The sequence below is a fragment of the Pyrus communis genome, chromosome 9 (assembly GCF_041283825.1).
Source record: "Pyrus communis isolate YQ-2024b chromosome 9, ASM4128382v1, whole genome shotgun sequence".
NCBI classification, from domain to species: Eukaryota; Viridiplantae; Streptophyta; class Magnoliopsida; order Rosales; family Rosaceae; genus Pyrus; species Pyrus communis.
Window position 1 is genome coordinate 6882198 of NC_142573.1, and position 20203 is coordinate 6902400.

The 20203-nt window shown below is 37.6% G+C and overlaps 2 protein-coding genes, 2 long non-coding RNA genes and 1 pseudogene across 33 annotated transcripts; 4 read left to right on the forward strand and 1 right to left on the reverse strand.

The window, feature by feature from the left end:
- Nucleotides 1-1512: 1512 nt before the first annotated feature.
- Nucleotides 1513-3339, forward strand: LOC137733274 (uncharacterized). 2 transcript variants are annotated; one of them, XR_015966877.1, is made up of 6 exons: nt 1513-1616; nt 1855-1899; nt 2068-2143; nt 2647-2713; nt 2986-3038; nt 3222-3339. It is a non-coding gene; the product is annotated as an uncharacterized LOC137733274 (long non-coding RNA). The 2 variants fall into 2 exon arrangements; XR_015966876.1 differs by having other exon boundaries at nt 2068-2136.
- A 1306-nt stretch (nt 3340-4645) lies between these two features.
- LOC137728024 (uncharacterized) lies at nt 4646-11449 on the forward strand. 29 transcript variants are annotated; one of them, XR_015966803.1, is made up of 10 exons: nt 4646-4759; nt 5517-5628; nt 6011-6279; nt 6698-6746; nt 7016-7058; nt 7142-7248; nt 7346-7378; nt 7494-8938; nt 9077-9130; nt 10230-11449. It is a non-coding gene; the product is annotated as an uncharacterized LOC137728024 (long non-coding RNA). The 29 variants fall into 29 exon arrangements; XR_015966795.1 differs by adding an exon at nt 6872-6884 and having other exon boundaries at nt 6690-6746; nt 7494-11449; XR_015966789.1 differs by adding an exon at nt 6872-6884 and having other exon boundaries at nt 6693-6746; nt 7494-11449.
- Nucleotides 11450-12335: 886 nt separating this feature from the next.
- Nucleotides 12336-13655, forward strand: LOC148694140 (uncharacterized). Its single transcript, XM_088700317.1, has 2 exons — nt 12336-12394; nt 12858-13655. The coding sequence occupies exons 1-2, from the start codon at nt 12336-12338 to the stop codon at nt 13342-13344; spliced, it is 546 nt and encodes a 181-aa protein (XP_088556443.1). The 3' UTR covers nt 13345-13655.
- A 530-nt stretch (nt 13656-14185) lies between these two features.
- Nucleotides 14186-15844, reverse strand: LOC148694141 (protein CLP1 homolog). Its single transcript, XM_088700316.1, has 5 exons — nt 15706-15844; nt 15346-15480; nt 15027-15262; nt 14699-14743; nt 14186-14618 (listed from the first exon to the last, which is right to left on the reverse strand). Exons 2-5 carry the CDS (start codon nt 15463-15465, stop codon nt 14531-14533), a joined length of 489 nt encoding a protein of 162 aa, XP_088556442.1. The 5' UTR covers nt 15466-15480; nt 15706-15844; the 3' UTR covers nt 14186-14530.
- A 536-nt stretch (nt 15845-16380) lies between these two features.
- LOC137740434 (uncharacterized) lies at nt 16381-19270 on the forward strand (annotated as a pseudogene).
- Nucleotides 19271-20203: the final 933 nt, after the last annotated feature.

Sequence of the window (20203 nt, forward strand, 5' to 3'; positions counted from 1 at the left end):
AAGAAGAAGAAGAGGGAAGAAGAGGGAAGAAGAAGAAGTGAGAAGGAAAAAAAAAAAAAAAAAAAACAGCAGCAAACCCGTCCCCTCCCACCCAACCCCACCCCCCCCCCCCAACCTAACCCGCAGAAGAAGAAGAAGAAGAAGGAAGCAGAAGAAGAGAGAAGAAAAAAAAAAAAAAAAAAACCCAGTTCGTCCCCCTGCAGAAGAAGAAGAAGAAGAAGAAGAAGAGGGAAGAAGAGGGAAGAAGAAGAAGAGAGAAGAAGAAAAAAAAAAAAAAAAAAAACCAGTTCGTCCCCCTGCAGAAGAAGAAGAAGAAGAAGAAGAAGAGGGAAGAAGAAGAAGAAGAAGAAGAAGAGAGAAGAAGAAGAAGAAGAAGAAGAAGAAGAAGAAGAAGAGCGAAGAAGAAGAAGAGCGAAGAAAAAAAAAAAAAAACCCAGTTCGTCCCCCTGCGAAAGAAGAAGAAGAAGAAGAAGAGGGAAGAAGAAGAAGAGAGAAGAAAAAAAAAAAAGGGTCTTTATTATTTTAATATTTAAATAATATTAAATGATTTTTTTTGTTTTTAATAATTTTTTTATTAATTTTTTAATAAAAATGGGTCCCGGATCCAGCCACGTCAGCATTTAACTGAGAAATAAACGGCCAAGCTAACGGAAGGTATAACATTGACACAAATTCGTAAGATGAGGTATGACATTGTCAATTTTAAAAGATGAGGTATGAAAGTGTCATTTGACCCATACTTGAGGTAGTTTTTTGTAATTACTTTAGTCTAAAGAAGCTGGCAAAATTGCACTGTAGAAATGAATAGTGTTTTGAACCACATTTCAGTTTATTTACAAGATTGCCACTGGGATGCTTTTAACCAACTTTCACTTAATTTACAAAATTGCCACTCAGGCTTAAAAACCTATTTTCAGCCCTCGGCTGCATTTCACGTTTGACTCGGCGAGAGAGAGAGAGAGAGAGGAGGGGGACATCACGCCTGACAAATTGGAGAGAGACAATCGCTCGCATTTTTTATTCGGAGACAGCTGGGTGTGCCTCTGTCGAGCGGAGATAGGGGGACAGAGCGACTACAGAGGAGGAAGACACAAGGCCTGACAGATTGGAGAGAGATGGGAGCTACGGGTTTGTCTTTGTCTCTCTGTGTGTCGCTGATCTTGATGCCGCGTGTTGATAATCATGGAAAGGCAGGGGTGCGATGGTCGTTTTAGTCTGTAGGGTTTCGAACGGATTGGGTGGGTTAGGGAGACTTTCATTTCCTTTCTTTCTGTGAGCTGCAGAGGGACTTGGGGAGACCATGCCGTCAAGAGAGAGAGCGGGAGGGGGCGGAAGGAAGGAAGAGTGAGAAAGAGAGGGATTTGGTGAGGGGAAGGCATACGACTTGCAGGTAGAGAGCGTCATAGGGGTGTACGATTCAAGGGAGATTAAGTGGTTGCATCGCTCTCACTACTTGCACTATTGAGGCCAGCTACCAGAGAAAATGACACATGAGAGGAGAGAAAGAGAGAAAGATAGAGTGCAGAGACATGAAGGACTGAGATTGAGGACAAAGGCCATGGTTGCGCAAAATGACTGAGATTTGAAGCCCATGAGAGCTTCAGCTGATTGAAAAGGTGAGGAGTTGTTTTCAAATCTCTTGTGCTTTAGGATTAGGTTTACAAACTCTATTCATATAATGCAGCTTCAGATTCAAAATTGTGATTTTGGTCAGCAAGAATTCTAGGGTTTGTGACGTTTGTGAGGTTTACACATTTTAAATCTTCTTTTTTCTTCGAATTCTCTCTAATTTATTGCTATATGATGTAACTCTTATTCTATATATTTTACTGATAATCGAACATGCATGGGTAGTGATTGAAGCCTTTTGTTGCTGGGAATCTATTAGATCGTTTAGAGGTAAAAACCCAGCTTCTTTTTTTATTTAATTTTTCTTCTTCGTTTAAATCTATTAGTCATCCGTGGCTGATTGGTGAAATAAGTGTGTGGGTCATGGATCTGCGGTCTGAAACAAAAAAAAAGTGTATATTCTCTGTGCCAGCTAATGTATCTGTGATTTCTTTGCAGGACGCTACTGCAACACTTAAATCCGTTTGGAAAATGGAGAGCGCACGACTTAAGGATCTCGGACCCAAGGTAAAATGTAATAATCTCTGGCTCCCTTTAATGATGTACGCTTGCATGCACTAGATCTGTGAATTTTACTTATGCATGTGCATTCTCTGTCCCAAAAGTTTTTGGATCCGAAGCGGTCAGGATGCTAAGTTAGGAAGGTTAATTTTGTCCTATGGGTTTGGGACGGATTGGGATGGGTCTAGGTGGCTGTTATTCGATGAGGGTTTGGTGAATGAGAGCCATGCCACCTTTGCACACAAAGAGAGGGAGGGAGTAGTAGGTCGTGTGTTATTGTCTTCGCTGCACCATTAGTTTGATTGCCTATCCCTGAGTATTTGAGTCGTGTTTTATACTTTTTCTTTCGTCTAGAAGATGACTGCTGATTCCTATATTAATGAGATACTCAATCTTCAATCATGTTTAGTAGCAGCGATCACCACCTATTTGATGAAAGGTACAAGTGAAACAGTTGTTAATATTTGGGAACCAACAGAGCTCCTTATTTTGGGCGTTTGTTTCTGTTTTTGGCAGGAGAACGATTTGGAGCAACTGACTCACAAAGTTAAACTTCGATATCGAAATTAATGGAAACCCATTGGTATGATTTCTTCATCTGAAATTTTTGATTGCCCAATTGGTTGTTTCATCAATTAATTGTGTGCAAACATATATGTGTAATCTTTTATTTCTTCCAATTAAATGGTAAGATCAAATTAAAGCTAAGAACTTTGGGTTTTGTAAATGTTGTGTAATTAAATTATTCATATTATCAATTAATTTTGAGCAAACATTTCTGGGTAGTTGTTAATTTCCTTCAATAATTGATAATAATTGTTTCCTTGATATTATTCATATTTTGTTTTCTTTCAGATTGCATTGTAATGGGTCTCTTTGGAAAAACAGTTCTTAAGACCAATTGAGAGGTTTGTTATATGGTAGATGACTGTTTTTATAATTCTTTTGCACATTTGTTAGGATTTTATAGTTGTGATTGGTGTTGTCCTACATGTTCGAATTTGGATAGTCTAGGTTTCTGACGAGTTTTCTGTTTGTGGTTAAGCCTGGATTTCCCACTATTTTCCTTCATTCCCTTTTCTCTGAACCAGAAAACTAGATTCCTCTTCTGGAGTCTCTCCCAGTGTGGAACCCCCGCCACCACCAGGCACCACAGCTGCGTCAAAGGTTTGCATGTTGAATTTCACATCGACGACATCTCCCTATAACCGAGTAGCTTGGTTTGGATCGGGCGATTCCGGAGGCCCTGCCATCGAGGTTAGTCTGAAGCGATTCCTATCCTATTGACTTATTGCATGTCAAAATCTGCTTCAAATTTGTGATTTAATATAATTGGGCTTTAGAAAAAAAATTCATGATTTTGTCTAATCCAATTGAATGATTAGAAAAATTTTCATTAAATTTCTGGGTTCCTGGGGGTTTCTGAATCGTGATGCTGAGAGAGATTGGTTGCTTTAATTGCTAATGAAATTAGCTTCTAAACGTTCATAATTTGCCTTTTTTATGTTCGTTCTATATTTTCTTTGAGTTCAGATATATATATATATATATATATATATATATATATATATATTAAAGAAGGCATAAAAAAACTGGACATTTTTATGATATTCTCTGTAATATTAAAGAAGGCATAAAAAAACTGGACATTTTTATGATATTCTCTGTAATATTAAAGAAGGCATAAAAAACTGGACATTTTTATGAGATCTGGGTCTGTATGGGTGAAAAGTGAAAAATTACATGTGAATTTTCGACTTTCGATTATTTATTTATTTGGGTATGATAATGGTATGCAAACATATTGTTGCTCTTCGACTTCCGATAATTTATTTATTTATTTGGGTATGATTGACGGCGAAACATATTTATTTATTTATTTGGGTATGATTGACGGCGAAACATATTGTTATTACACGTGAATTTCAAATGTAGGCATAAAAAACTGAATATTTGTTTTAGGTCTGGGGTTCTCTCTGTTAATTGTTGTAATTATGTTTATTTTCACCGGTATGTTATGTACTGAAAATATATCCTGTTTTATTAACTTCTCTTGCAATTTGAAAGTGTATATAATCTGCATTGTTCTTACTGTTGGTATGAAATTATGTGCAGCGTCAAGGGGGAAGAAGCGAAAGAATGACTCTGTCTGTAAGGTATACCTCCGCGTCATTATACATATCTCTCTGTTCATATTATTTCCTTTTCATTCTTGCTAAATTATTGGGTTATTATATTTGTGTACAGATATTAGTGTATTTGTTAATTGGATTTCGATAATTGGAGTTCAAATATTACATTGTTATAGAGATACCAATTTCTCATATGATTGCAATTTGCATGTAGATATGTGTTATCTGATTCAATCACAAAATTTGTATCCCTTTAGCTAATAGTATGTTCATTTGCTCAACTGGGTTGGCTTCAGTTTTAGGTTTTATTATGCGGTATGCAGTTGGTCAATTCTTGAACATATTCTCAATTTAGAACGAGAGATTCTTCTGAATGAAAATGTTTCAGATGGGTTTCTTTAATGCAAATTTCGTGATGTTCATAACGCTAATTTGATTCTCTCATAAGAAAGGATCTCCTCTCTGGCTTTCTCGGCCAAGTCATCGAAGCTCTCTCTGTAAGTAATTTCTCACCATTTTCATCATATTTACCCCCGTCGTAGTAAAATCGGATTTCTTTGGTTAAATTGATTGCGCCAATCAGTTCATTTGCTTTCAATTTCTTAGTTCTCTGCTTGGTTGCTGGGAAAGTGTAGGAAAAATGATTTAAATTTACTTCCTTTTATGTTTTTGACTTCAATCTTCGTAGTAATTGTACCTAAATGAGCTGACTTTTGTTACAGTTTTTGTGGAATTCCATCTTCTCTCTGTTATCTGATTGATCTAATTGATTTAAAATGTATATAAAAAGTGACTTGATTTTGTTTTTTGCTCTGTTGACTTCTGATTCTGAACTGTTTAATTGGATTCATTATCAAAAAAGCTGATTTTTTTTAATATTTATTTATTATTATTTTTTTTTTTAAAGAAAAATGATTCTTGAATGCACAATGTTGATAGGTTTTTATTGCCCATCTCAAAGACTGATAAATTCACTTTTGGGGGAACATACATGCCTAGCATTTTTTTCCTGTGCTGATTTGAGCTGCAAATGTACGAGGGTTGGTCTGAATTGACGATCATAGATTTTGCGTATGCAAATGTATACTAATTTAGGATCTTGAGCATCGTGGTGGTATGATCTCATGATAAAATGTCCAAGAATATATGATTTTTTTTTCTTTTGATTCAGTATCATGACTCAGTTGCAAAGCACTAAACATTGTAGTTAAATACTTGCATGCTAATGGTTTGGTGTAATGGTAACTCATTTAGAGAGAGAAAGTGGCAGCAGTAGTGGGGAAGGAAGAAGGACTATTCATGTTTTTGTTATCATTTTTGCCATTCGAAGCTCTGGGGTTTGGCTTTGGCTCTGTTAGCTGTTGAGGTAATTTTTAATTGTAATTTTTTTTTTTTCAGTATTCGGTGAGTTTGATCATATGGGTTTGACCATTACGAACAGGTTCACTTTTTAGGGTGGGTAATTTTGTGGTTTGAAAATTATGTGTTAGAAGTGTGTAAGTTTGGGCTTAGAAATGGGTTTTTTGTTAAAATTTCATTTTTGTGATTTTGGGGGTTTTGTTTCAAGCAATCTCATCCTTTTAATCGGACTTATTCCAAATTTTATTGGTGGGTGTTGGGTGCTTTTGAATTTGGTGAAATTTGTGATTTTTCAGTGCTTCAATGGTGTTTTGGAATGATTGGTATTTTGGTGACAAATGCAACTAATTATGTGGATCTTAATTTGATGATTCATTTCTTTCACTCAGTGTGTCAGGAAATGAGTTCAACCATGGATTCATATACATTGAAGTCCACATCAGATTTGTCTGCTCTCTGACCTGATTGAGTGAGGGAGGAGGGATACAGCGCAGAGAGAATATGACGGAAATTGAGGAGGAAGCCCAAGCTTTCAGAGAGTTAGTGAGATCTGAAGCCCATGCCTGGATGAACTGATTTAATTTGAGCACACAGAGCTCAAATCTGGTGTTCAAAAATAAGGCGGAGGCCACAAAGTTCTCAAATCCAAGATGAAAAGGTATAATCCAAGCCTCTGCAACTATTTGTCTCCTTGATATATATATATATGCCATTAATTGTTAAACAAAATCTTCGTATGATTTTTTTTTTTAAGTTTATATTTTTGGTCTGCGTCTATTCCCTCTACTCTCATCCCTCTCCTCCACCACACCTCCCCACCCCTTTCCCCCCCAGAGGCGCGCATCCCATCTTTGTCGTTGTCCATATTCTTCTCTGTGAATCAATGTCAATGTTTAATTTTCATGGGAGGTGCAAAAAAATTTGGACTTTTTGTGATCCCACAACCCCACCCCCACATATAATTGGCTTTAAAGGGTTCTGGGTTCTGTAGATTCTGTTCATTATTTCAAAGTATTATTATTTTTTTTAGAAATTTGAAAGATTGTTTCAAACATTGATATATAAAAGCAGTGCAGTTTGGCATATCAAATCAACCTGCTGCTTTCTTGGGACTCTAATTCTTAGGTGAGTTCTTCTGTTTCTCATTTTATTGATGCTTTTTGGTTTTCCTTTCATCTAGGTTCTGTAATTTTCATATAGTTTTTTGTTCTTTTGATGCATTTGCTGCTACGATCTTCTAACTGCTGAAGTTTCTTCAGTCTGGTATGTCATTTTAACAGTTGGAATTCCACAATTTGATTAGTTTTGATAATTTCCGAAAGAAGAAGAAGGCCCTGTGACCAAGTTTTAAAAGGCACACTTTGTAATGCTTCAAAATTTCATGCTTTTTTCAGGAATTCAGACAGGCAGGATGCGGATAATTCTGACTTTATCGAGGTTAGTGAATTATGTTGTTTCTCCACGGGGTGCAGTTTTATTGTTACACTTTGTAAAGCTTCAAAATTTTATGTTTTTTTCAGGAATTTAGTAGTCCCCATCATCATCAGTTTGTCTGCTATTGCAGTTAGAGAAGCATTCCACAGAAGAAGGCGGGGTTACACCTTCAGTTTATTCGTGCAAAGAACCAGTATGTCCAAAAATATATGTTACTCGATTCTTAAAAACTTTATGGAAGCACCATCAAAATTTAAACTTTTTTTTTTCTTTTTCATTCGGCTGTTGAGGAAGGGATTGTTGTTGGTGGATGAAACCTTTAGGTAATTATCTGTTGCTTATTGAACTCCCCCAATCATGAGTTTTGACTCGGAAGAAGATTTTGATGAGGACAGATACTGAATTAAATTTTGGCTCAAATTGTATTGAAAATTGCAGTTCGGAGCAATTTTTATGAGGAAGAAGGATGAGTCCCAAACATATGTATGAATTTAGTCAATTTCTACATGCTCCATTCAGTAGATGAATTGTAAACATATGAATTTCAAGCACCTGAATTGAATAGATGCTTTTAATTCTTCTCTCATCCAAAACCTTAGATTTTTCTGCAATTTTATTTCTATGTTGTTTATATCATTGTTGTTTGAATATATGGTTAAACTTATTTCATTAATTCTTGATGCCGTGTGTTGATAATCCTGGAAAGGTAGGGGTGCGATGGTCGTTTTAGTCTGTAGGGTTTCGAACGGATTGGGTGGGTTAGGGAGACTTTCATTTCCTTTCTTTCTATGAGCTGCAGAGGGACTCGGTGAAAGCATGCCGTCAGGAGAGAGAGCAGGAGGGATAGAGATAGGGATTTGGTGAGAGGAAGGCATGCGGCTTGCAGAGAGGAGGAGGAGAGAGAGAGGGGGAGGAAGGAAGAGTGAGAGCGATAGGGATTTGGTAAGGGGAAGAAATACGACTTGCAGGTAGACAGAGTCATAGGGGTGTACGATTCAAGAGAGAGAGAGAGGAGATTGAGTCGTTGCATCACTCTCACTACCTGCACTCTTGAGCCATGAAGGCCTGAGATTGAGGACAAAGGCCATGGTTGCACAGAATGACTGAGATTTGAAGCCCATGACAGCCTCAGCTGATTGAGGTGAGGAGTCGTTTTCAAATCTTTTGTGCTTTAGGATTAGGTTTACAAACTCTATTCATATCATGCAGCTTTAAATTTGAAATTGTGATTTTGGTCAGCAAGAATTCTAGGGTTTGTGACGTTTGTGAGGTTTACACATTTTAAATCTCCTTTTGTCTTCCAATTCTCTCTACTTTATTGCTATGTGATGTAACTCTTATTCTGTATATTTTAGTGACCAATCGAATGTGCAAAGATAGCAATTGAAGCCTTTTGTTGCTGGGAGATCATTTAGAGGTAAAAACCCAGCTTCCTTTATTTTTTCTATTTTATTTTTCTTCTTTGTTTAAATCTATTAGTTCTACTTAAGGAATGAATTATGATCAGAATTTGTTTCAAGGAATGCGAGAGCGAAATTCGAGAGAGAATGTGATGAATCATATTAATGTAGAGAACCAGTGCGCGGACCAAAGACGTTAAGGCTGCTCTCATTGATAGCAATTGGGGCTTGATATAGGTTACTTTTCGATATTTAGGGTTTAGGGTTGAGCCTCAAACATGGCGGATACGTACTGGATGACAAAGACAGAGAGAGAGTGAGAGAGAGATTTGGTGCGGATCTTTGATTCCGGAGTGGGAGTTTGATAAAGAATGTGACTTTGAGATGACAGTTTTTGAAATTGTGTTGTGGGCATGTGTGAAGCTGAATGATGCAACCTTTGATCTCTCCCATCTGAATAAAGCTTAATTTTTATATTAAAATGTAATAATATTCAAATGTATACTAAGTTTCTCGGTAGCCAAAACAGACCCTTTACATGATTTTGTGTAGAATTCGTTTAAAGATTTAAAATTTCTCCACTCTGTTAATGGGTTTGATTTTTCCCCATCTGTTTTGCAGTTTGAGTCTACTGAGTTCTGTGGATTCACTCAACTGCAATCATCTCTTCTGCAAGTAATCTCTACCTTCATTGTTATTCACATATGAATGTTAGGTTTTATTTGGATGTATTAATTGTCATTGGCAGTACTATAAAAAACAATCTTTCTGCATTATTCTAGGTTTAATATCTAGCTTTTTAGTTGTATATTACTTATATGGATCTTTAACTACAATATCAAATTTCTTACCTTTTTTCATGTTTTTACTTTTAACTTACTGATATTTATTTTAGAATGTGGAATTATATCTAATATTTGTTTATTTCCTGACTGTCTTAATCCCTCATTGTCTCTAGATTTTAAATTTTGGTAAGAACCATGAAAATGACTGAAAAGCATGATGTTGTTTTCGAAATATATATTAGTATCCCCTTCTCACCCAAATGCCAAAATCAGGTGGCTTGATTTGAGGTGTTTTTAGATATTGCAATTGAATGAACAATTAGGTTACACTTTAACAAAAATGTGTAAAAAGGGTTGATAACCACATCTTTAAGAGAGAAGTACTATTTTGTCTTTGATAGTTGTCAACAGATTTGTGGTTGAGTCAATAACATGCTCTGAGTCTGGAATCTTTGCTCCTCTTTTGCATTCCCAAAATTTGTTTCATGTAGCTTGGGAGGAAAATTTTGAGCATGGGTGCAAGATCGTTTACATGTAAGACCATTTGCTCATGCAATTTGGGATGCTCATTTTGCAATCCCACAATAGAAAAAAAGTTTAAAGTCTTAATTGAAAACGTTAATTCCCAGCCATTTATAACAGGATAGCTTTTTAAGTGTGAATAATCATATTGTTTGTTACACATTGTTGTATAACCATTTGTGTTGAAGATTAGCACTAAACAAGTTATGTAAATCCAATCAACTCTTTACATATAGAAGGTTCTGCAAATATAACTAAGCTACCAACTAATACTTAGTAGTCAAAGTACTCCAATGTTTGGAGTCATCGGTAAAATAGGAGCAACTATATTTTGGGCATCTCTTAATATGTATATAATATCAGTGTACATAGTCAAGCTATAAACTACTACTTTATACTTTATACAAACCCTAAACCCTTCTGAGTTCCCACATATTTTCATTGTTTCATTTATACATCTATTGGAGGATTGGAGAGGATTGAGAGGCAGATGAGTGAGACTTCTGATGGTTACACAGAAATAAATGGTCTCTCGCATCTTGAACCAGATTACTCTGGGTTTGGCAGGTATAAATAATTCTAGCCTTTTTTTAGAGGAACTACGCTTTCCATATCAATCAGAATATTCTGTTATTAGAAGCAATTACATTGAGTTAGGCCAACTAAAATGGCTGGACAGAAAAAATGGTCCTAATTGTTCACTCTCTAATGATGTTGGCAAGTAACATTGATTGTTAAAAACGCTGGTGGTGCTTCTGTTTTCCACAATGTAAGCCCAAGATTAGCGATGGTGCTCAATTTGGATTTATTGCATGGCTAGAAATATGATCTTGCAGTAAGTGTTGAAGACAGTTATATGCCAAGGTATTGATGATTTCGAATCCCAGTTTAAAAACAGTCAGATTTATATATATTTTGCATCATTATAATTAGTCTACTTGGGTTAGCTTAAGATTACAGAGAACAGCCTACTACAAGGGGGAATAAATCTTTCTTATGGCATGCATATCCATATATAGCAAGCAAAGTTTCACTTCGTTGGTTCTTAGGCACTAGACCGTCTTTCCTTTAGCTTATAATTAGCTGCTCATGAATTCTTGGCATCTTATTTTATTCTTCTTATTGGGGTGTTTTACAGCACCGTAGATTTTTTCGAGGAGCTTCCTCAGTTTGTTGTCAAGGCTGGTTCAATTTTAAGTAATATTTATGGTGTAGATTGGGAAAACAAACTTGAGGTATCAATTTTTCAAAGATAGTTTATGCTTGAAATTAGCCCTGTTTTTATATCTTTCAACATTCTGTTTTTTTTTGGAGTTACTATATGCTTGAAATCTTGCTGAAACAACAATGGAACAGTTTTTTTGTTTTTTGTTAACTGCTGAAACAGGTGCCAGGCCTACAGGCCATATATTTTGCCACCTTAACTGTAAGGGCAAAAAATGTGTGGACTGCATCTTGCTTCTGTTTCTTACGGAAATAGGCGTCCTGCATTTTTTTTTCTTTGAACATTAGTGCTTGAAAGCTTAGCTGCTGAAACAAAAACAGAACACTTTTAATATTTTTTGTTAACTGCTAAAACAGGCTGGCCTGCAGAATATATATTTTGCCATCTTAACTTCAGAGGCAAATATATGTGTGAACTGCATGTTGCTTCTGTTTCTTATGGAAAGAGGATTTTTTGCAACCACATCTTTTGTAATCACGAACGTTCAACTTCGTCCTGTTAATTGTACAATGTCTTTTCATATCAGATATGTTGAATATATATAAAAACCAAGCTGCTTATCTTACCAACCCCTTTCACTGATCTATCCTCCTGTTCATTCATGATTATGTTTAATTCATTCAAGTTAAATGTGTCTTATTCATGCAATTAAGGTTAGTGCATTCAAGTCCCGCAGCAACGCGCGGGCATATTTTCTAGTTTTGTCTATTTTGGACCATATTGTACCCATTTTGGACAAAATGTAAAATATTTTGGACCATATTGTACCCATTTTGGACAAAATGTACGTAATGTATTAGGGATAGGCTAGTGGGTGCAACAACTCTTACCGGGTTGAACTAAGTTTACTCGAGGCTCGGACCATTTTTTTGAATCAAAACCTAATCTGCCGCGTTCCTCCCTCCCTCCCCCAACACGGGGTATATATACCCATACCCTCTCCTCCAAATCCCATACCCTCTCCTCCTCCAAATCCTACAAACTCCTCCCTCCAAATCCTGCAAACTCCTCCCTCCTCTCTCTCACTCCTCCCTCCCTCCCCCAACTCTGCGGCTTTCCTCTTCGGCCATGCCTATGAACGTCGGAACTTCTCCACAAATCTCAGCTGGGTTAGTACATTTTCTTTAGTTATCATATTTTAATGTTGCATCTACTCTTTCGTCAGAAGCTGATTGTAAAGCATAAGGGAAACAAAATCCCTTGGCTGTACAGGTTGCCGTACCCACAAGCTCCGCCTTCAAAAACAAAATCCCAAAAATTCACATAGGTCAGAGAGTGCTTAAAATTGATAAAATTAGCTCATAGTCGCTAATTTGACTACACCCTCTAAAAGACAGTAAAATTAGCCATGCCAAGAACCCACATCCCCGTTATGAACGTCGGAACTTCTCCACAAATCTCAGCTGGGTTAGTACATTTTCTTTAGTTATCATATTTTAATGTTGCATCTACTCTTTCGTCAGAAGCTGATTGTAAAGCATAAGGGAAACAAAATCCCTTGGCTGTACAGGTTGCCATACCCACAAGCTCCGCCTTCAAAAACAAAATCCCAAAAATTCACATAGGTCAGAGAGTGCTTAAAATTGATAAAATTAGCTGGGTTATTATTGAATTTATTATTGCCTGCGATAATTGGGGATGTGGGTTATTATTGAATTTATTATTGAATTGGGGATGTGGGTCATCTTCTTAATTAGCTAGCAAATGAGTTTGGGTTGTGCGCAGATATTCTAACGGTTGATGACACATGTCAACGTCATTAACTAATATGGAAGAATTGAAAATTAGGAACTCCTGATATCATTAATTAGAGTAATGTTCCAGAGATCATTTTCCCATTCATTAACTTTCTGTGTTGTTTATAATACAGCAGCGCTATGGAGGAGGGTGGTCGGTACAAATCTCCACCGGCAGCACACAAACGTATATTCCTTCTCCTCAGCATCCTAGGAGTTCTCCTCCAGGTGAAGCATGCGACCGGAAATTTACCGTCTCCATTTGTCACATACCACAACACTGTTGTGATCTTGATTGCTGATTTACTCACTTACGCGGGGACATGGGAGACTGCCAACATTCTCCAAGCTTCCAACAATGCAAATATATATGAACTGATGAACAACATCAGCCTCTTGTGTGGAACTCTTGCGTTGGTGCTACTGGTGCTCCTCCTCGTTCCAGCTTTCGGGTGGTTTACTCTTGCATGTTGGGCCGTATATTTTGCGATAATTGGGACCAAGTCCTTCCAAATCCTAAGAGGACTCTGCACTGCAGCTGTGGGTTATGTCAGTGACAAAATGAAGGAGCTGATGAGGAGGTTGAAAGGTAGCGAAGAACCCCAGAACGAGGGAGTTTAAATACTCCCACTGATCATACGCGCTTCTTAGCTCTCTGTTTTCTCTCTTTTTATGCCAAATGTAAAGTAGAAATTATTCGTTGAAATAATTGGCTTGTGTGTGCTTCTGTTATGAATTGCGTTTTAGTGCTTTGGGTTTTGTTTGTATTGCATATTGGTTGTTGGGTAGTGGCTTGATTGGAGTTGGAATTCGTTCTGGAACTTACAAGGGTTGTATTTTTGTGGGTAGCTTTTAGGTTTTTGAGTAAGGCTGTGTTTGTTATGGATTTGGGATTCTAATTTTGCAGTTTTCAGGAGCTTATGGTTTCACAATGGTGCACTCTTTTTCTTTCCTTTTTGGTAACCTGAAAACTATATACTTAGGCTGTGTTCTTTTCCCTTGAGCTGGAATTCAAAACTTCAGTTAGTGTGACATTGGACAAAGCTGCATTCAAATTGAAAAAAAAAATTAAAAAAAATCAGCAATCCGAATTTGTAAAGAGCTCAAACATATTTCGCTTTGGTCATCTACATACAGCAATCGTAAAAATTAAAAGGAAATTATTCTATCTGTTTGCTTGTAGTACAAGGAAATTAAAGGTCTTCTGGACAATGTTTCCCTCTTGTCCGGAACTCTTGCCTTCATTATGTTATTGTAGATCCTGGTACCGGCCTTCGGGTGGTTCGCTTTCGTCTTGTAAACGGTTTGTTTTGTGAGAGTTGCAACTTAGTCGTACCAATACTTGAAAGGATTTTGTGGAAGTGCAGCTGCAGCTGCAGCACGTTTTTATGCCTCGGATAAATTGAAAGAGCTCATATTGCAAGGGCTACCTTAACTTATAGGTTATATCACAGTTGAACAATACCTGAATGCCACTTAGCCAATTTATTCCTCCATCCCTTAGTCCTTCGTTTAAATATCTTGTACAGAAAACGAAAAAAAAAAAAAAAAAATTGTGGTTGCCTGTAATTCAGGCTTTGGCACGTCTTTCTAAATTCTAGTATAATCTAAAATACGACAAACAAGACTCGCATAATAAATTTAGGATGCAAAAAAACGACAATAATATTCTAATCTGTTGTCGTATTTGGGATGCATCGTTAAAACTAATTTTACGCCTAGATAGCTCACATCTTACACTCCTTACATAAGCCAGCAACGTACATCCACCGGAAAGCAATACTACTGGGGTTTTTGCTCATCGACTTCATGTTTCAAGCCATGTCACGGTTCCTGCAGTCAAATACTTGCTTGGAAGCTCACCCGCCGATGGTGCAAGGTACGTAATTGTCTTCCTGTAACGCCGCATATTGGGTTAGAACAACGAAAACCAGAATACAAGAAGTGCTTCTAGCAAGTTGTTCACCATACAAACCTCTGAATGTCGACGTCTGTGACAAAGACAAACCCAGCAACATTACTGCAAAACAAACCAAAAAAGTAAATATTTAAGACTACAGACTACGAATCATACTCTGAAATACAAAATGTCACCGTCAAATTCGCATCCCTATCTCCAGAGACGGAAAAGCAAGCAAGAAATACCACAATACTACTATGTATTTCATTCTTGTGACAGTGAGGGGGTAAAACCATCTACTTTCCTATGTGAAGTTCAAATGAAAGTGAACGAGACTGATCAATGTCATATACTTCAGTCATTCATTATCTATTTCTCTATCAGATAGATCGGTACAAGTTACCTAGAAATAATTTGATCAGGCTCCTTGGCAAATGAAACAGCAAGAATGGTATGTAGCAAATCCCGGTTAATATTCACAGGCGCCAATCTTGTAGGGTCCGCAGCAGGCTCTGCACCAATTGGCAAAGCTGAACGTGGGGCCTGTGGCCCGCCACCAATCCGACAGACAGAAAAGTCACTAAAATTCGCGATATTAGAATGTGGGCTGAGATCATTTGCAAGGCCATAGAAATACTCCTGTTAGAAATATCAGCGCACATGAGTCTTTTCTTCAGGAAGAACAAATAACAAGGATTAAATGGCAACATATTGATGCTTACCCTTATCCTATGACTCCTGGATTTTTGACGGAATTTGGCATTCCTGGATACAACACCCCCAGATTTTTTAAGTTTTACAACGTCCACACCAGGCTTGTTCTTTAGTACATTTCTGATCATGCTCCAAAGTTTTTCCTGAGAATTTAAAAGAAATATATGTACTGTCATCGGAGCCTACATATACAACCATTTTGTTAAAACATCAAAATGTTTTGCAAACAAGGATGCATTGTAACGGAGTCGAGCAACAATAGCCCCGGGGGGGGGGGGAGGGGAAGAGGAGGGGAAAGAAGAAATGCTTGCAGAATCCAGTACGGTAAAATCATAATAAGAAAGAAAACTCAAACCAGAGGGATGTACCTGGCCCAGAACTAAGACAACATTGGCATTGAATGTATCAATTGCATGAAGAAGCAACTGCAAGAAAATCGACCAAGAATTTCAAATATATGACATTAAAACAACCATTTCAATAGTAAGTCAGCAGCCATCCCTGAAGTGCAAGCAGCCTAAAAATTACCTCGTTAACTCAAAGATAAATGTTGTTGAATCGTATCAAATTGGGAAACTACGTTGCTTCCATATATTGACTATTGAAGTAGAGGGACTAAAGTGGAGGGAATAACACATTACGCTTTGTCGTTGAATTGCAGAAGATGGACACAGATTCAGAGTTTAACCTATTTTTCATTCTTCTGGAGTTGTAGATATTTGTTGTTTTTACTAGAAAGTTAGAAACTTTTCTAATATACGGGGGTGGGATTTGAAATTGGTGCAAGGGTGCAGACACGCTTCTCTGACCAACTAACCTAGTACGCTTTTATGGGGGTGTAGATTTAGATTACCGAGCGGATTCTTGTTCCTTTCATAACTGAGTAATCCTACTGCTCTGTAAGTTTTAAGTCCTTTCTATTTTATTAACAATTTTAAGCTGGAAAGAGTGGAAAAAAGAATGTGATTAGTATCTGAGACGGAAACAACGCAGAAATCAACAAAGAAAAGGAATAAGCATTGAAGACATTTTTGTAATTGGCCATGGCCAAAAGTACCGTATGGTTTATGAAACACCGTTTGTATGTAGTTTTCTGTTCCCTTTCATCTATTACCATATTCCTCTAACTGGTCGATCTTTTGCGATCTAGGCTTGACCAGTTCGATAGTTTTGAGGAGCGGGCGATTGTCTGATCTTATTGCACAGCTTCAGGATATACTGAAGGGCGTAAATGAAGCCGATATCTTGCCGGAGAAGTTTGATAGTGCAGTTATCAGAGCTCAGATATTTCATCTTGAATTCAATTAGGTTTTATACTTAAGTAGATTCAAAGTTTGCAAGAGATACCGTGTAAAAGTTTGTTTATCATTCTTTTGAACTCTAGAAGTTGACGGTGAAGGTGCAAGGTTATTTTACCGCTACTTTTATAGTTTTGTATTTTGCTAGATACATAAATCTTTGCAGGATTTGTATAACTTAATACTTACATGTTTTTTTACTTTCAGATTCAACAATCGGCTCGAGAAATCGGGGAGTTAACCTCATCTGGCCCTATAACTGTCTACAAAGAAAATTCTTCCTCTAGTGGTATAAACACTTCTTCAGGCTTTATAACAGTTTTGTGATTTCCATAGATTAGACTTTGTACAAACTGTTCAGAAACCACCAATTGGTGCAGTTTTAGTGTCTGCCCAGGAATCATCGGGACTTTATTTCGATAGATATGCTCACACATTTCACGTCAGCGCAGGGAGTTATGCTTCATATTTAGTTCCAGCAGCTGCACTTGGTGCAATGGGCTATTGTTACATGTGGTGGTATAGGTACCTCTCTGAAAATTTGTCGTCGGAATCACACACACATTCTATTTAGTTCTGCACTTGTAAGGAATTGTATCAGCTGATCTATGGGTATATTGTGATATTGTACAGGGCTGGTCATTTTCTGATGTGATGTATGTAACAAGGCAGAATATGGCAAATGTTGTTGCAACTGTGTCCGAACAATTAGAGAATGTGCATGAAACATTGGCTGTAAGTCAGATGTTTTTGGCCACCGTGTGGTTGGCTTTTCCAGATGGTAATCCTTAAAAAGCTCTGCGGCACGGTAATGTCTTGACTATCCTTTTTGCAGAGTACAAAAAGGCATTTTCAAAGAAGCTGGAAAACTTGGATTTTAAGGTGGAAGAGCAGAAGGAAATAACGCAGCTCATTGCAAATGATGTATGTAACAATATATTTACGTACTTAACGTAATAAGACAGAAAAATGCTGTCCAGTCGAGAGATAAGGGGATCTTATTATTGACACAGGATTGGATGGAAATCTCAACCATAGAATACAAGCTAGATGGATGAAGTGGAAGAGTGCATCTGGTGTGTTGTGTGACCGTCGTACACCACTGAAGCTCAAGGAAAATTTTTATAGGACGGCAATAAGGCCGGCAATGCTTTATGGCACGGATGTTAGGCGGTGAAGCAACAACACGTACATAAAATGGGTCTAGTGGAGATGAGAATGTTTTGTTGGATGTGTGGGCACATGAGAAAGAATAAGATTAGGAATGAGGATATTTGAGGTAAACTAGGAGTAGCCAAAATTGAAGGAAAGATCGAGAGAAAATCAGTTACAGGGGTTTGGACATGTGAAACGAAGGTCTATTAACATTCCGGTTAGAAGATGAGAACACGTGACAAAGGTTCAAGGCCCAAGGGGTAGAGGAAGATCTAGGAAGACTTTGGAAGAGACTTTAAGAAAAGACTTAAGAGTACTTGGATCTAACGGAAGACATGACACAGAACCGAGCGCAATGACGTTCTAGAATTCATATAGCCAACCCCACTTAGTAAGAAAAGGCTTTGTTGTTGTTGTTGTTGCTGCTTTTTTGCACTTCCACTTCCCCTTCCTTGGCTGAATTATAAAATATATTTATCTTCCATACTAGCAACTAGTAAGCGCATCACTTTTTGATATAGAATTCCTCTCGTAGCATCAGCATCGTAGTGCCATTTGGAATTTCGGAAGGTATTGGTAATTCAGCGTAGGGGGATAATATTGAGGACACGTACTGACTAGTCGACGCTCGTATTCGTATACAGGTCAATGAGGTGAAATCAAACCTTTCTCAAATTGGGTTTGCTGTTGAATTGATTCATAAAATGGTCTCTGGGTTGGTGAGTTGATATTCGCTCTCTTATATATAATTTTGTTTCACTCTGCCATGATGTAAATTTATCAGATTACTGATGTTGTATTTGTTAATTGGCACAACAGGAAGGGAAGGTCGATCTTATTGAGAGCAAACAGGTTATATTTCTTTGTACTCATTGATTTTACCCTTTTGTTTTAAATACAGGATGCCACCAACTCAGGTCTATGACTCTATGGTATCTATGCCAAGTAGCGGATGGCGTCAAAGGTCAGCTGGATACTAAACCATTGCAGGTCCGAGTACTTTCTTTCTTTTCTTTTGAAAACCGACTACTAAATGAGCTCAGGGATATTTCTATCTGGTTAGTCGATGAAGTTTGCTTACTGCACTTCTACGTTATCTAGGCTTCGTTGTCCTTCTCCTCGTTCAGTTACTGAGTTATTTTAGTTGTGTATCTGCAGAACGTCGCAGCTAAGCTAGGAAAGCATTCAACAACGGCATTAGAGGATAAATCACCCAAGGTATACTGACCCTCTTTTGCTTCTGTTTTCCGCAATGCTTTTGTTGTTTGCTTGTAACATGTTTAAACTTCGAAAAATACTTTAGGGCCTACAATTCTTTGCCGACAATGAAGAGCGGAGCACGACTGAGGAATCAATGACAAAAAAGAATGATCCCAACATCTTCCCTGGAGAAAAAGTTCCAGAAATAACAACAAGAATACACCGGTCATATCCAGTTGGGATTTCTTTGACCCGAGACAAAATGGGCTCGGATTTATGATTTCTTTGGTTTGTGTTCTTCATATGTGATTTATTTTATGAAGGGCCCCCTTCATAATTCATATTGATTCTTGCTGTAATTTCCGACTTATTTGTTCTCTGCTGAAGGAGAATTACAGGGAGTCCGATTTGTGGTTGTCGTACATGTATAAAGTAAAGTCGAATAATCTTAGTGATAGTGATGGCATTGTTCAATTTACTGCATCAATGTGTTATACAAACGTCAGAGTACTATGTGCCACATTTATCGGAGTTAAAAAACATAAGCCTTGGTCCCCCGAATCTATGATCCACATCTCACGGTCACGCGCGGATAAGCTCATGGCCGAGAGCCCATCGAGTGCTGCCATAATTTCACAAATCGGGTTGCACTCGACTCTACAAGGCTTGCTTTGTAGACTTTAACTAAAAGGATCCAATCAACCAAGTTGTTAAACTACATGAACATCAAATATATATACATATAGCATGTATGCATCCTGATAAGTTTCTGCATTAAATGCAGAAATCTGCATGAACCCTATTAGCTTGCATAAAAGATTAACATTTGTAGGATCCTCCGCTTGAGCGGCAGAACACTGTTATTCCACAGCCTGAGCGGCAGAACTCAGGTATTCCACTGCTTAAGCGGCAGAAGCACTAACCTGATTTACAAGTTAGGTTGCTGTCAGAGTTTTGATGAACTCACTGGAATTCAAATGTGATGAAATCACATGAATTCCAACATGCTTGTGCTAGCGAGGACCGCCCAACTAGGGCGCTGCAGAGGGTTTTTAAGATGCCCGAAGTGCTTAGCTCTGATCGGACTTCAAACTAACGTAAAAGATTCAAGATTCATAGCGTTTAACTCTGATAAACTCGGCTAGTGCAAAAGTGCAATCTCCAAGGAATTTGAGACTGGAAAATGAAACATGCAGAAAACTTGGCATATTGT

Bases quoted from the DNA above. Each gene is read 5' to 3' on its own strand.
- LOC148694140 (XM_088700317.1), top strand. From the start codon at position 12,336: ATGCCAAGAACCCACATCCCCGTTATGAACGTCGGAACTTCTCCACAA. The intron at 12,395-12,857 runs GTTAGTACATTT...TTTATAATACAG, and splicing joins TCTCCACAAATCTCAGCTGG to CAGCGCTATGGAGGAGGGTG.
- LOC148694141 (XM_088700316.1), bottom strand. From the start codon at position 15,465: ATGATCAGAAATGTACTAAAGAACAAGCCTGGTGTGGACGTTGTAAAA. The intron at 15,263-15,345 runs GTAAGCATCAAT...TATTTCTAACAG, and splicing joins CCAGGAGTCATAGGATAAGG to GAGTATTTCTATGGCCTTGC. The intron at 14,619-14,698 runs GTTTGTATGGTG...GCGGCGTTACAG, and splicing joins ACAGACGTCGACATTCAGAG to GAAGACAATTACGTACCTTG.